General features: G+C 40.2%; 1 protein-coding gene and 4 non-coding genes across 6 annotated transcripts in view; 4 read left to right on the plus strand and 1 right to left on the minus strand.

Annotated features, from left to right (window-relative positions):
- Positions 1-4,050: 4,050 nt before the first annotated feature.
- rpl14 (ribosomal protein L14) overlaps positions 4,051-13,252 on the minus strand; it is a 47,587-nt gene continuing 38,385 nt past the window's right edge. Inside the window, exons 1-6 of one of the 2 annotated variants that reach the window (XM_060901070.1) lie at positions 8,147-8,248; positions 6,138-6,239; positions 5,920-6,014; positions 4,734-4,833; positions 4,584-4,637; positions 4,051-4,156 (exon numbers count right to left, since the gene is read on the minus strand). In XM_060901070.1, coding sequence (XP_060757053.1) covers positions 4,085-4,156; positions 4,584-4,637; positions 4,734-4,833; positions 5,920-6,014; positions 6,138-6,239; positions 8,147-8,149 — 426 coding nt within the window. In that variant the 5' untranslated portion in view covers positions 8,150-8,248 and the 3' untranslated portion in view covers positions 4,051-4,084. Of the gene's footprint in view, positions 4,157-4,583; positions 4,638-4,733; positions 4,834-5,919; positions 6,015-6,137; positions 6,240-8,146; positions 8,249-13,252 lie in introns of those variants that run through there. The other variant, XM_060901071.1, reaches the window with a different exon arrangement.
- trnap-agg (transfer RNA proline (anticodon AGG)) lies at positions 8,679-8,750 on the plus strand. Its single transcript has one exon. It is a non-coding gene; the product is annotated as a tRNA-Pro (tRNA).
- Positions 11,558-11,629, plus strand: trnap-agg (transfer RNA proline (anticodon AGG)). Its single transcript has one exon. It is a non-coding gene; the product is annotated as a tRNA-Pro (tRNA).
- Positions 12,131-12,202, plus strand: trnap-agg (transfer RNA proline (anticodon AGG)). The gene has a single exon. It is a non-coding gene; the product is annotated as a tRNA-Pro (tRNA).
- On the plus strand, positions 13,028-13,099 carry trnap-ugg (transfer RNA proline (anticodon UGG)). The gene has a single exon. It is a non-coding gene; the product is annotated as a tRNA-Pro (tRNA).

Below are 13,252 nucleotides of genomic sequence, written 5' to 3' on the forward strand. Positions count from 1 at the left end.
CTCAGGACCAGAACATTCCTGCTGTACTACCATCAGTTGATGAGGTTTCTGTCTTTTCTATGGTTCCATTTAGAGATCTAAAGATTGCATGGGCGAATTTTTGGAGACGACTGAAGGATAAACTTCTGAAAAGTGCTCCTGTGTGGCCCAGCGCCTGTCACTGTGGTGATCAACCTGCTGGTTTTAGTATTTGGAAATGAGGGCTTGAAGCAGCTGATGATGTTCCACTCTTGCAGAGTTTTTCAGGAGGTCTACAGAATAGAGGACTTTAAAAAAATGGCTCACCCATCTACTGGGTAAAGTGAGCTGTTTGGTTTGAACCCAAGGCTCCTGGGGGTTGTATTTAAGAAGAGCTTTGTTTGGTCACATACTCCTAAATACCCCACGAACTCAAGGGAGGCTGGTGGTTCAGTGGTCTGAGGCTCTGGTTTGTCCTGTCACTTGTTCGTGTTGAAGTCAGCAGCAGGTTGTTCTACATGAAAAGATCCTTCTGTGAAGGAAAGTCAGCAGTATTCTCTGGTGGCTCAGTGTGTGATGTCTGGATGAATTTCAGCAGATGAGTCAAGGCTCAGGTTCTATTCAGGATTGGTGTGTTTATAAATTATGCTGCACCAGCAGTTTTATAAATCGAAAAATAAACCCCCTAAAAAAAAGAAGCCTGTCGTGTTGGCCCTGATGGCTCAGTGTGTAAAAGCTGTAGTAAGTGATGGGGTTCATGCCCTGGTGTGAGTCTGATAAAGTTTCTGTAAGAGTGGTGTCTTTATTTATGACTCGTTCTGGCCTCTTGTGGAAGAAAAATGTGAAAGAAAGATCTGCGAGCACCCTGTGATCTGGTGGCTCAGTGTGTAAAGGCTGTTGTGCTCTCTGTAGGTTAGATGTGGTTCAAACCCTGCTGTGGGTGCGAGCAAGCTTTGAGAAGAGTGTGATATTTCTTTATAATTCATTCTTTCCCCTCTCTCTGTGGGGGGATAAAGTGAAAGATAAATATCCTCCAAAAAGACTTGTGTCTTGTCGGCTCTGATGGCTCAGTGGACTAAGGGTCTCTACCTGTCTCAGTATAGAATCATGGTTCGAGACTCCCTCTGGGTTGGAGGTGTTGGACTCAGGTGGGACAGTTCTGGCAAAGAGAAAGAAAGAGAGAGAAAGTCCAGTCTGTCCCACCTGGGGCTCTGACAGAGGTGAAAACAGGGGTTATGCTGAAATGGACTATAAACCAGTAGTAATTTTACACACACTGTGTATAATATAAAATATATATATTTATATATATTTATTTATTATATTTATCATATATATATATTTATTATATATATATTATATATATATTTATTATATATTATATATATATTTATTCATTATATATATAATATATATTTATATATATATATAATATATATATATTTATTATATATATTTATTATATATATATATATTATATATATATTTATTCATTATATATATTATATATATTTATTTATTATATATATTTATTATATTATATATACATTATATATATTTATTATATATTTATATTATATATATTATATATATTTATTATATTATATATACATACATTATATTTATTATATATATTTATTATATATATTTATTATATATATTTTTATTTTTTTATTATATATATATTTATTTATTATATTTATTATATATATATATATATATATTATATATATATTTATTCATTATATATATTATATATATATTTATATATATATTTATTTATTATATATATTTATTATATTATATATACATTATATATATTTATTATATTATATATACATTTATTATATATATTTTTATTTTTTTATTATATATATATATTTTTTTTAATATGTGTGTGGTGTATTTGTGTGTGTTTTTGTGTCGTGTATATATTTGTATGCGTGTGTTTTCGTATGTGTTGTGTTTAGTTTGTGTATTTTAGTGCGTTTTAGTTTGTGTGCGTTTGTATTTCAGTGTGTTCTGTTAGTGTGTTAGTGCGTTATTGTGTTTTCATGTTCTGGTGTGCTTTAGTGTGTTCGTATGTCATGAGTATAAAATTAGCAGAACCCATTACAGTCTTTTCAGACCTAAGGGATTCAAACCCGGATCCTTCAGTACAGCACCACTAAAGGCTCTAACCCATTGAACAAACTCCTGCTGACCAACACTTCAGGGGTTGAATATTTATCCTCTACATTGTCATGATTATCATAAACAAAGAAAATAATCCAGGAACCTTTTAGTTAGTACCTCAACTTGAACCCAGAACCAGGCCATCCTAGTGCCTAACTCAGTGAGCTAACACAGCTAAAGCCCACCACGGATGATCTTGTAAAAAGCATCGAAGGGTGAGCGTTCACACTCAAGCTCTACTGAGGACTGAACCAAAACCCGTGAGCTCAGGAATTGAGCCTTTTTTTTTTTACAGGAAACCCAGATGTTGTTTGACCTGAAGTATAATAAAGCTGTTTCCTGAAGTTCTATTAAATGCAATAAAGAAAAGGTTTGATGAAAAAAAAATCAACACAAAGTGTAAAAGTGTGTATTCAGAATATTTAAAGGCTTCCATCATACTCCGTACAATTTACGTGAAACATTGAGACTTGTTTATCGAGGGCGAGTTCTGTTCGCGTACAGATTCAGTGTGTGATATTTACAGTGTGTTAAAACAGAGGTGTGTAAAAATAAAACTGCTTCTCAGTCACTCCTTCAACCCTGATAGCTCTGTGATAAATTAAAATGGAAGGAAAAATTAATGTTTACATTTGACCTACTTTAGTTTAAGTGTAAAATAAACAGGTGATGATGAGAATGTGATTGTGAACACGTCTCCCCCCCAAATCCCACGCTGTTTTACAGGAAGCATGTGGCAGATTTGATCGGATAAAAATTCAATAGAAACATTTAAAGTTTATTTCACAGAGGCAGCGTCCAGGCCGTTAGAACAGAACCCTGGTGAGGTCTGGGAGCGAGCTTTACTTCTGAGTTCATGACCAAGAAAGTGATGAGACTAAAGTTTCCCTCTTCACTGGACTTCTTTATGACAAACCTCCGCTGGACAAACACCTCAGACAAGAGATTTCAGTTCATCATGTCCAGTGAGCAAAACTGATTCTTTTGATTCCTTTGCAGATTCGTTTATCTGATTCCGACTCCAACCGACTCATGGCTGTGAAAGAGTTTTCACTTCACTGCAATATAATGGACCACATTTCGATGAACTTGGACAGGAAACGAAGCAAGAAGGTCATCACCATCAGAGCAGAGTGACCAGCGCTGTGAAATAGAAACGACAAAATCCAAGGAAACAATTTTAGCAGGGGGTCTGGGAGGAGCAGCCCCCAGGAGCTGGGGGCCTGGGGCCCCAGAAGCTGAACAGATTTTGTGTATATTGATAGATTTGAAGCATCTCCTGAAAGCAAATATTTCCTCAATCATGCCATTTAATTTGAACTGTTTATTATTATTATAAATTGAATATATAAAATGTGAACAAGATGGTCTACCTGGTAATCTATAGTTCAACAGCTTCAATTTCACCAATTCCGCATGTTTTTTTCCTTTAACATGGCCAACCAAACGCGTTCTTCCACCAGAACCGTACTTCACATCCTGATGGCACAAGATGCAGTAAGCTTTCCCGGTTCTTTTATCTTCCGTATGTGCTCATTCACTACCGACTTTAAACTCCAGCCATCGCCAATTCCATGGATTTTTGATATCGTCTGTCTCACCGTCCTCCCTATGAACGATGTCCCTCTGTGACACGGACATACCGTGAAATTCTCCTTTTCAAAACCGTTGATATCGAAAGCGTGTTTAAAGAGCACAAGATTCACGCTGTGGTTTGTAAGCACGACGCAAATGCCGTAAACCAGTCTGTCATTGTCGCAAAAGAAACCTACCCCCCCAATTTATATTGCAAAATTAGATGATTTACTAAAATGATATTTTTGGCAGCCAAATTTGCGGAATTCCGCGGATTTTTCACAACCCTGAGTGACATTCACACCATCACAACCATCGTGTGAAATAAACGACACAGCAGAGTTGAACAAGTCATTAAACGTTTATTGAATATGATTTAAGCCTTTTTTGCTGCAGCGGCTGCAGCTTTCTGGAGTTTCTTCACCTCGTGCTTGATGATCTTGTTCCTCTGTGGAAACAACACAAAGCAGAAGGTCAGATGGGACGGACGATGCATAAATCGGCAAAAATATCTGGCTTGGTGAGAGAAATGTGACCCAGCACCAATCTATCCCCGCACTTCACATGAACAAATACACGTTAAATCAGACACGGCGAACAAACAATGGAAACTCGCAGCCACTAATCTGGACTTGGCACTTAAGTTTAGAGTCTTCCTTTAAGATTTACAACAAACAAACAAACAAACAGGAAAGCCTGTGATGGATAACGCACCACCAAGTCCCACCAAGTCTTTACCTTCATATTTTATGCTTTATAATTAACAACATGCTCTTGCAGTGCATTGTGGGTAACAGTCTCTCTGTCACTGGGTTTATGGTGTATGAACATGATTGGTCACAAGCTCTAAGACGTGTTTAAACATGTTCTCTTACCATTTTCTTGGCCTTCATGACCTTGAAGCGATCGAAGTCAGTCATCTTGGCCCTCTGTTAAAATCATCCAGAGGCACAGGTTCAAATCATTAAACACGTTTCTGACCATTTATGAGAACAAATCGCACTCAAGTCTTTTTTTTTTTTTACCTTTTCTCTGGCTTGGATTTTCTTGGCCCAGCTGCTCTCGGCCCACTTCTGGCTGATCTCGGCTTTCTCCCAGGCGCGCCTCACAAACTTCTGACGAGCGCTGTCGAAGATAAAGTAACAACGTCAGTGAGATTAAACACCCTTTAAGTGGCTTAAACACGATCCATAACAACACAACTCCACAATGACGTCAGAGAAAGGTTCAGCTGAAACATGTAACGCAGACTTTAAGAACCCTGACCGTCTCCACGCTGCTCAGCGACCGTGTGTGAAGGTCTCAGGGATGCGACTCGAACCGGTACAGTGCAGGTGAACGTGTTGATGCAATGTGACCAGGAGAGAAAATGTATGTTGTGGAAGACAATAAAATGTGACAGGGTGGAAATAAATCCAGCGCCGCTCTGATTCACAGATTAAAAACTCATGGTAACATCATGGAAATGCAATGGAAAGTCCTGAAGAGGTCTGAGATCAGCAAGTAAAAAAAAAAAAACCACCCCAAGTTAACGAGTGTAACGGTGTGAAACTCTCGAGTGCACCAAGCGTATAAACAGCGTGTTGAGGAGAGTCACGACTGTAATGGAATAATGAACGAAACAGCAGAACAAAACAAACAAATTCTCATGTTAAAGTGCAACAGTGCAACGAAAAAGCGTAAATCAACCAAAACTCTTCTTTTTTAAAAATCACATCCAAGTGAAGAGTTATTTATTTATCAAAGCTGGACTGCAGTGGCAGGACGTCTCATCACGGTGTGGGTTATGAGGAAGACGAGCCATCAAGGACACACCGATGTACGCTTTATCTTTAAAAAAAAAAAAACACTTTGCATGCGTTTGAATAAATAATATTCCTAAGTACTTGGATTTCTACAGCAAGAATAAAGAAGAGCCGAGTCGTAAACACTCGTGATTAATTCTTCACTGATCTGAGAGACCTGCACTTCAACATGGAATTTTAAAAAGATGAAATTAAAAACATTTTGTTCAGCAGGATTAATAAAATATTTTGCCTCTCAGCTAAAATAAAATCTCCTGACCATGAAAACATTTTACAGTAATGCGCTCCTGCTGCCTCCCTCCTCATCTGTTCTTTCAATTCTTTCCAAACCTGATCATTCACTTTGAAAATAAAAAGACGTCATGATGGAGGTTGAGTGCAGGTGAAGAGCAAGATGGCGTCGTACCTGTGAGGAACTTTGATGACGTAATCGGTGAGCTGCATGCACTTGAAGGGCATGGCCTGCCTCCTGACACCAGTGCAGGGACCGTCCACCAGCGCCTGCGACACCAAACACACCCGGTTACACGGCCTGCGCTTTCTGACCTCTGCCCCGTTCAGGACACACCCCCTCAACCTCGGCTTCAAGCAGCAGGTGTTGTGTTTACATGCATCAGTTCTTACCCTGTTCTGATCAATCACATCTACGATGGCCACCAGTTTGCCTTCATGGGGACCAAAGGCGACGTAGGCGACGCGGCCGATTTCGACGAAGCGCTTGAACACCTGGTAAAGACGGGAAACGCAATTAAACTCGCAGAAAACTGTTACAGACCCAGTTTTATTTGCAGATGAACACACAACAGTCCTGAAACTCTAGAAGAGTCACAGTGCTGTAATCCACAGACATGTTTTCGAAGAGTGTGTTCGACTGGAGAAAACAGATGAAAAGCACAAAAACTGTGTGGATGACTGTAAATTTATAAAAAAAAAAAGACATGATTTATCCTTCTTGATAAACAAAACATGAATAAAATCTAAACCCAAACTGATATTTAACAAACGCTGGCGTGTCTGTAACACATTTTACCGAGAGCTAACGTCGCTGTAAAAACCTGCCAGTTATTTTATTCATCTTTTTTCTTGTCGGGGAAAAAAAAATAAATCACATTCCTTATTGAAGCTTTCTGCTGTCTTTTCTTTTAAAGTGGTGTTATCTTTAATGAGGGCAAACTCATCACGCCACTGAACCCAGGCCACGCTGATTAATTAAACCTCTCAGTATTTAATTAGTTATTAAAAGGGTTTTTTTTAATTACTGTTAAAATATTTAGAGAGAAAAAAAAAAACTGCTCATGTTCCCGGGGGATTGTGTTCATGTTGCTCTGTGGCACAACTAGTAAAGACTTTATTCCAGGTTAATTACTAAAAAGTTTCTGTATTCAGTTTAATTTTCAACTTCAGGAGAAAAATTATTTAAAATTAAGATAAACATCAGCTGTTCCTGCCTTGTGTTGTGGCATGAAGATACTTTAATGGGAATAAGATACAGAAACGTGTAAATACACCAGATTTATCACGACACGAGTCAATATTGAGGTTATTTATTTTTAACTTTAACCAAATTTATGGAGATTTACACCTTCACACCAGCGTGAGCCCTGTGCATTAGCCATGTTAGTTCGTGGTGTGTTGAGCGGTGTGTTGAGCGAGTTAGGGGTTGTTTTACAATCAGGGTACGCAAGCTAAAAATCACATTTAACAATTATCTTCAATATCAAAAGTCTTGACTAAATAAACTTGGTTGTTTATTGTAGCCCTGTGATCGCTCTATTTACCATGCAAAAAAAATTTGGTGATAACGTTATTTTTGGTGAATGTATGGCAATATGTGTCATATTTAGCAAAATTACTCGTGTCATTTAGAAAAAGTGTTTTGACCACAGGTCGCTCCAAAAGGGATGCACTTACATCATTCTTTATACCATAAAACACATATTTGGTTCCATATCATTGGAAAGAGAGTTAAGTTTTAATGTTGAATGCCAGTAAGTTTTCAGACTATTTTGATCAAATTAGTCTGTAACTGTGTCAAAAAAAAGTCCTCTCCCAGACAGCTCATTTTTCAATATAAAATAACATATCTAAAATGATTATTTTCATCCTAAAATGTGGTCAAGATATTGGGACATAAATATTAGAGACAACTAACACAAAGCTTACAGCCTTATATTTAAAAGCACTATGGAAGTAGCGGATTCTGAATTGTCAAAAAAAAAAAAGTCCCTCTCCGAGAATCACTTCATTTGTTTCTCCCAGCCCTGCTTAAAGCTACACTTCATCTTCTTTATCTTATAGCAGATTACACAAAACTACCATACACACACGTCAAAAAATGACCTGAAATGTGTTCTTTAACTCGTCCTTCACTTAAACCCCGGAAAGAGACTCGGTTAGAGTCGGTGTGAGTGAACTCCGCCGGACTCTAAACCCGCCGGGCCTCACCACGCTGCGCGCCGCCGCCGCATTAACACCCCAAATTCCTCTCAATACCTCAACAAACACTTCATAAACAACCACAAACACCATCAACCACAGCTTACTGTCTCCGATTTAAACACACGGGCGCGACGAAATACAAAAACGATCAAGTTTTCCTCGAATTTGTGTTCAGTTTGTGACCAGAGACTCACCATGATGGCAGACCGAGGGAGAAAAAGACCGCTCAGCTTCCGGCCCAGCCTGATACTGCTTCCGCTCAGCACTGCGCATGCGTCAAACCATTCAAGCGCACTTTGTGAGATTCTGAGGCCTGTTGAGTGCACTTGACTGTTTATAGACAGTGGAACTTTAAAATAGGTTTAAAACACATTATTCTACACAATATCACATTATTATATTACTGAGTTATTGATTTAAACAGTTTTGTAATATTGAACATTTGCTTATTTCTCTGTAAAAGTCCATCTGTTTGCGTGTCCATTTGCTTTTTGTGTTGTTTATTTATTTGATTTTCTTGTATTATTGGGAAAAAACGCAGGAGGAAAAAATGCAGCGTGTTTTCAGAGACGGCATTAAAAAAGGAGATGCAGTTCCCTGTTCTCACCACTAGATGGAGCCTAAACGTCATATTTAGAGAAGCCCCTGAAAATGGTATGTTTCACCCAGACACGTGGACGTGCATGTCGAAAATTGTGATGTTGACTTCGTATTACCGTTTCAACCGGCTCGTTGGTCTAGGGGTATGATTCTCGCTTAGGGTGCGAGAGGTCCCGGGTTCAAATCCCGGACGAGCCCAAATTTTTCTACATGTGATATGTGTAAATAGAGAATAAGATCAAAAGTTAACGTTCCTGTGAAAACTGCAGGTTTTTGGTGAAGTAAAAATGAAATAAAGGTAAATCATGTCAGACCTTTCACCACATGTAATGTTAAAACTGACACCTTTCAATCAGCATGCTATCACAATTATACTAATTTTTCCATTTCATTTCACTATTCTTACTATCATGCTGTCGTAACTCTCATTTCATAGACACCTCAACAAATTTCATAAAAATCACTGCAGTTGAGTGAGTCAGTCTCTCTCTCTTTCTCTCTCACTCACTGTGAAATGCAAAACCATCAACTCTTACATACATTTCTGTTCCATATCCGAAGAGTCTCACCATGCATGGAGATACATGGACGTAGCAGGTGTGGTAGAGAAGGATGCGAAAGAGAGGGAGAAATAAAGATAAAAGATCCGCTGTAGCAACCCCGAATCGGGAGCAGTAAGAGGAAAGATCTGAAGAGTCTCCCCATGATGGCAGATTATCATTAAAATAGGTTCTCTCTACAGAATATTAAACCGTTACTTTAGAAAGTAAAAAAAAAAATTGGATTATTGCTTTCTTGAAGGCGCAAACCGTCCGGCACCTCAGGAGGGGGAAGCAGTACTCTGCCAACACTGTTTACAGTGCGGGTGGGGAGCTGTTGACCTCGACTGGGGATATTGTCGGGAGGTGGAAGGAATACTTCGAGGATCTCCTCAATCCCACTGTCACGTCTTCCATTGAGGAAGCGGAGGCTGATGACTCAGAGGTGGACTCGTCCATTACACAAGCCAAAGTCACTGAGGTGGTTTGCAAGCTCCTCAGTGGCAAGGCACCTGGGGTGGATGAGATCCGCCCTGAGTATCTCAAGTCTCTGGATGTTGTGGGGCTGTCTTGGCTGACATGCCTCTGCAACATCACATGGTGGTCGGGGACAGTGCCTCTGGAGTGGCAGACCGGGGTGGTGGTCCCTCTTTTTAAGAAAGGGGACCGGAGAGTGTGCTCCAATTATAGGGGAATCACACTTCTCAGCCTCCCCAGGAAGGTTTACTCCAGGGTACTGGAGAGGAGAATTCGGCCAATAGTCGAACCTCGGATCCAGGAGGAACAATGCGGTTTTCGTCCTGGTCGTGGAACACTGGACCAGCTCTATACCCTTCATAGGGTGCTCGAGGGTTCATGGGAGTTTGCCCAACCAGTCCACATGTGCTTTGTGGATCTGGAGAACGCATTCGACCATGTCCCTCGTGGTATCTTGTGGGGGGTGCTTCGGGAGTATGGGGTTCAGGGACCTTTGCTAAGGGCTGTCCGGTCCCTGTATGAACGGAGCAGGAGTCTGGTTCGCATTGCCAGCAGTAAGTCAGACATGTTCCCAGTGCATGTTGGACCCCGGCAGGGCTGCCCTCTGTCACCGGTTCTGTTCATAATTTTTATGGACAGAATTTCTGGTGCAGCCAAGGGGTGGGAGGGAATCCTGTTTGGGAACCACAGGATTTCATCTCTGCTTTTTGCGGATGATGTTGTCCTGTTGGCTTCTTCAAACCAGGACCTTCAGCATGCACTGCGGCGGTTTGCAGTCGAGTGTGAAGCGGCTGGGATGAGAATCAGCACCTCCAAGTCCGAGGCCATGGTTCTCGACCGGAAACGGGTGTCTTGCCCTCTCCAGGTTGGTGGAGAAGTCCTGCCTCAAGTGGAGGAGTTTAAGTATCTCAGGATCGCCAAAAGGCGAAGCTCTCAATTTACCGGTCGATCTACGTTCCGACTCTCACCTATGTTCATGAGCTTTGGGTAATGACCGAAAGAACAAGATCGCAGATACAAGCGGCCGAAATGAGTTTCCTTCTCAGGGTGGCTGGGCGCTCCCTTAGAGATAGGGTGAGAAGCACAGTCACTCAGGAGGAGCTCGGAGTAGAGCCGCTGCTCCTCCACATCGAGAGGAATCGGCTGAGGTGGCTTGGGCATCTCTTTCGGATGCCTCCTGGACGCCTCCCTGGGGAGGTGTTCCAGGCATGTCCCCCCGGGAGGAGGCCCCGGGGAAGACCCAGGACACGCTGGAGGGACTATGTCTCTCGGCTGGCCTGGGAACGCCTCGGTGTTCTTCCTGAGGAGCTGGCCGAGGTGTCTGGGGAGAGGGAAGTTTGGGCTTCCATGCTCAGACTGCTGCCTCCGTGACCCGGCCCCGGATAAGCGGAAGAAAATGAGATGAGATTATTGTTTTCTTTTTTAAATGTAGATTTCATGTTTACAATTGAACAAAATGTTTTCTTGGGTTTTGTAAATGTGCATGGTTTTTAAACAACTTTTTTATTCACACGCATTTGATAATTAGAATAAAAACATCACATGATTAGATATTTATGAGTTGCTCAGTTGTTGAGCTGATGAACTGTGCAACACAGCAGATTTCAAAAGAAAGACTTTTCTGAGTTAAAAATTGAAGAGATTTAGAAGTAGAATGAACAGCATCTCCGTGAACACTTATGTGGACTTCAATGAATGTGGATTTTTTTCTTGTGTAGAGGAAGATATTTTGCATGTTCAGAATCATTACGAAAAAAAATTATTTCTCTGTAATTCCCAGTTTGTTGACGTGTCCAGATGCACAAAACGCAGCGCGTTTTCCAGAAAAGACTCATTTTCACAGAGGAGGTGCAGTTCTCCATCTCTGACCACTAGATGGAGCCAGAAACACATCGTATTTTACAGAAGCCCCTCAAACTTCTGCGGGAGCCATATGATGCCTGTGGACGTGGCAAATTTTGAAGTGAATTTCGCAAATATTTCTCAACTGGCTCGTTGGTCTAGGGGTATGATTCTCGCTTAGGGTGCGAGAGGTCCCGGGTTCAAATCCCGGACGAGCCCAAGCTTTTATCTTATTCATCATATAAATGAATATAAATTTCATTCGTGGAAATCAAATCACTACGAAAAGGCTCCACTGCAATAGGAGGAAAACTTCTGATAACAAGTCTAAACGTTCTGATGTCTAAAAATGTTGGAAAGTTGATAGAAGATCTTAACTTTAAATCAATATATGGGAACGAATTACATTTACTTATCCATCTTGTACTTTTATTGGATCATAATTACTTACTCTAACTGGAACAGTTTGCAAATATAAGTTGGGAAATCAAATGCTAAAATGTGAAATGTAATCATCAAGATTACTGAGATATTCAATTCTACCATCCAGCTAATGATACCGAAATAATGAAGAGATGATAGAGAGTTGCAGTTCCCTATTTTAACCACGAGATGGAGCCAGTAAAAAAAGAAATCATATTTGACAAAAGGGGGGAAGAAAGCCGTCAAACTTCCAGACGTGGCACGTTATGAAGTGAACCTCCAAAAATCTCTACAACTGGCTCGTTGGTCTAGGGGTATGATTCTCGCTTAGGGTGCGAGAGGTCCCGGGTTCAAATCCCGGACGAGCCCGAGCTTTTTTTTTTCTGGAACATAAATTGCATTCGTGGAAATCAAATCACAACAAAAAGGCTTCACTTCACTGGGAGGAGAACTTCTGATGTCTGAAAATTTTGGAAAGTTGATGGACAAACTTAACTTTAAATCAATTTATGGGAAATAATTATTTATTTATGCATATTTTGAATTTATTGGAGCATAATTGCTTACTGTATATGGAATAGTATGCAAACATAGTTTGGAAATCAAATGCTAAAATGTGAAGAGTCATCACAGTTCTTTGGTCTCGGGGTATGGTTTTCGCTTAGGGAGAGTCCTGACACTGCTCAATTTTCAATAATTAATTTAACAATCTCCCATAATGCATCATACTGCTGCCTGTCAGTATGTTTATCATATAAGAACACTGCAATTGTCATATTTATAGTTACTTCCCCACTGCTCTCTGAGTGCAATCATGCTGCTGTAACACTTTCATTTTCCTGTGAGATATTAATTATTAAATGTTACCTTTCATTTGTTTTGGCTGAATAGGTGCCAGATTGAGAATATTTATGGCTTTGAGACTGACAAAGTTTTTATTAGTAGTATTATTATTCTTTATCATTGTCAGACATAGAACATAAAAAAGTGTTCAGAAAGCTTAAGAACAAATACTCGGATTCACAAAATTCTATGTGTTTTATCAGGGAAAACAGACGAGTTGCATTTCCACTTCTCAACACCAGGTGGCGCCAGAAACACATCACATTTTACAGGAACATTTCCTACCTTTGTCCTGGAGACGTGGCAGACTGTGAGGTGATATGATCCGATACTCTTAATTGTATCACAGTTGGCTCGTTGGTCTAGGGGTATGATTCTCGCTTTGGGTGCGAGAGGTCCCGGGTTCAAATCCCGGACGAGCCCGACTTTTTCAACATCTGGAATATAAATTGCTTTAGTAGAAATCAAACCTTCCCAAAAAGCTGCCCTGCACTGGGAAGGTAACTTCTGATATCTAACAAGTTCAAACTAAATGTTGTATAATGAACAGAAGATCTTAACTTTAAACCAATTTAT

The sequence above is a fragment of the Neoarius graeffei genome, chromosome 20, assembly GCF_027579695.1.
Source record: "Neoarius graeffei isolate fNeoGra1 chromosome 20, fNeoGra1.pri, whole genome shotgun sequence".
In the NCBI taxonomy this organism is placed as follows: domain Eukaryota; kingdom Metazoa; phylum Chordata; class Actinopteri; order Siluriformes; family Ariidae; genus Neoarius; species Neoarius graeffei.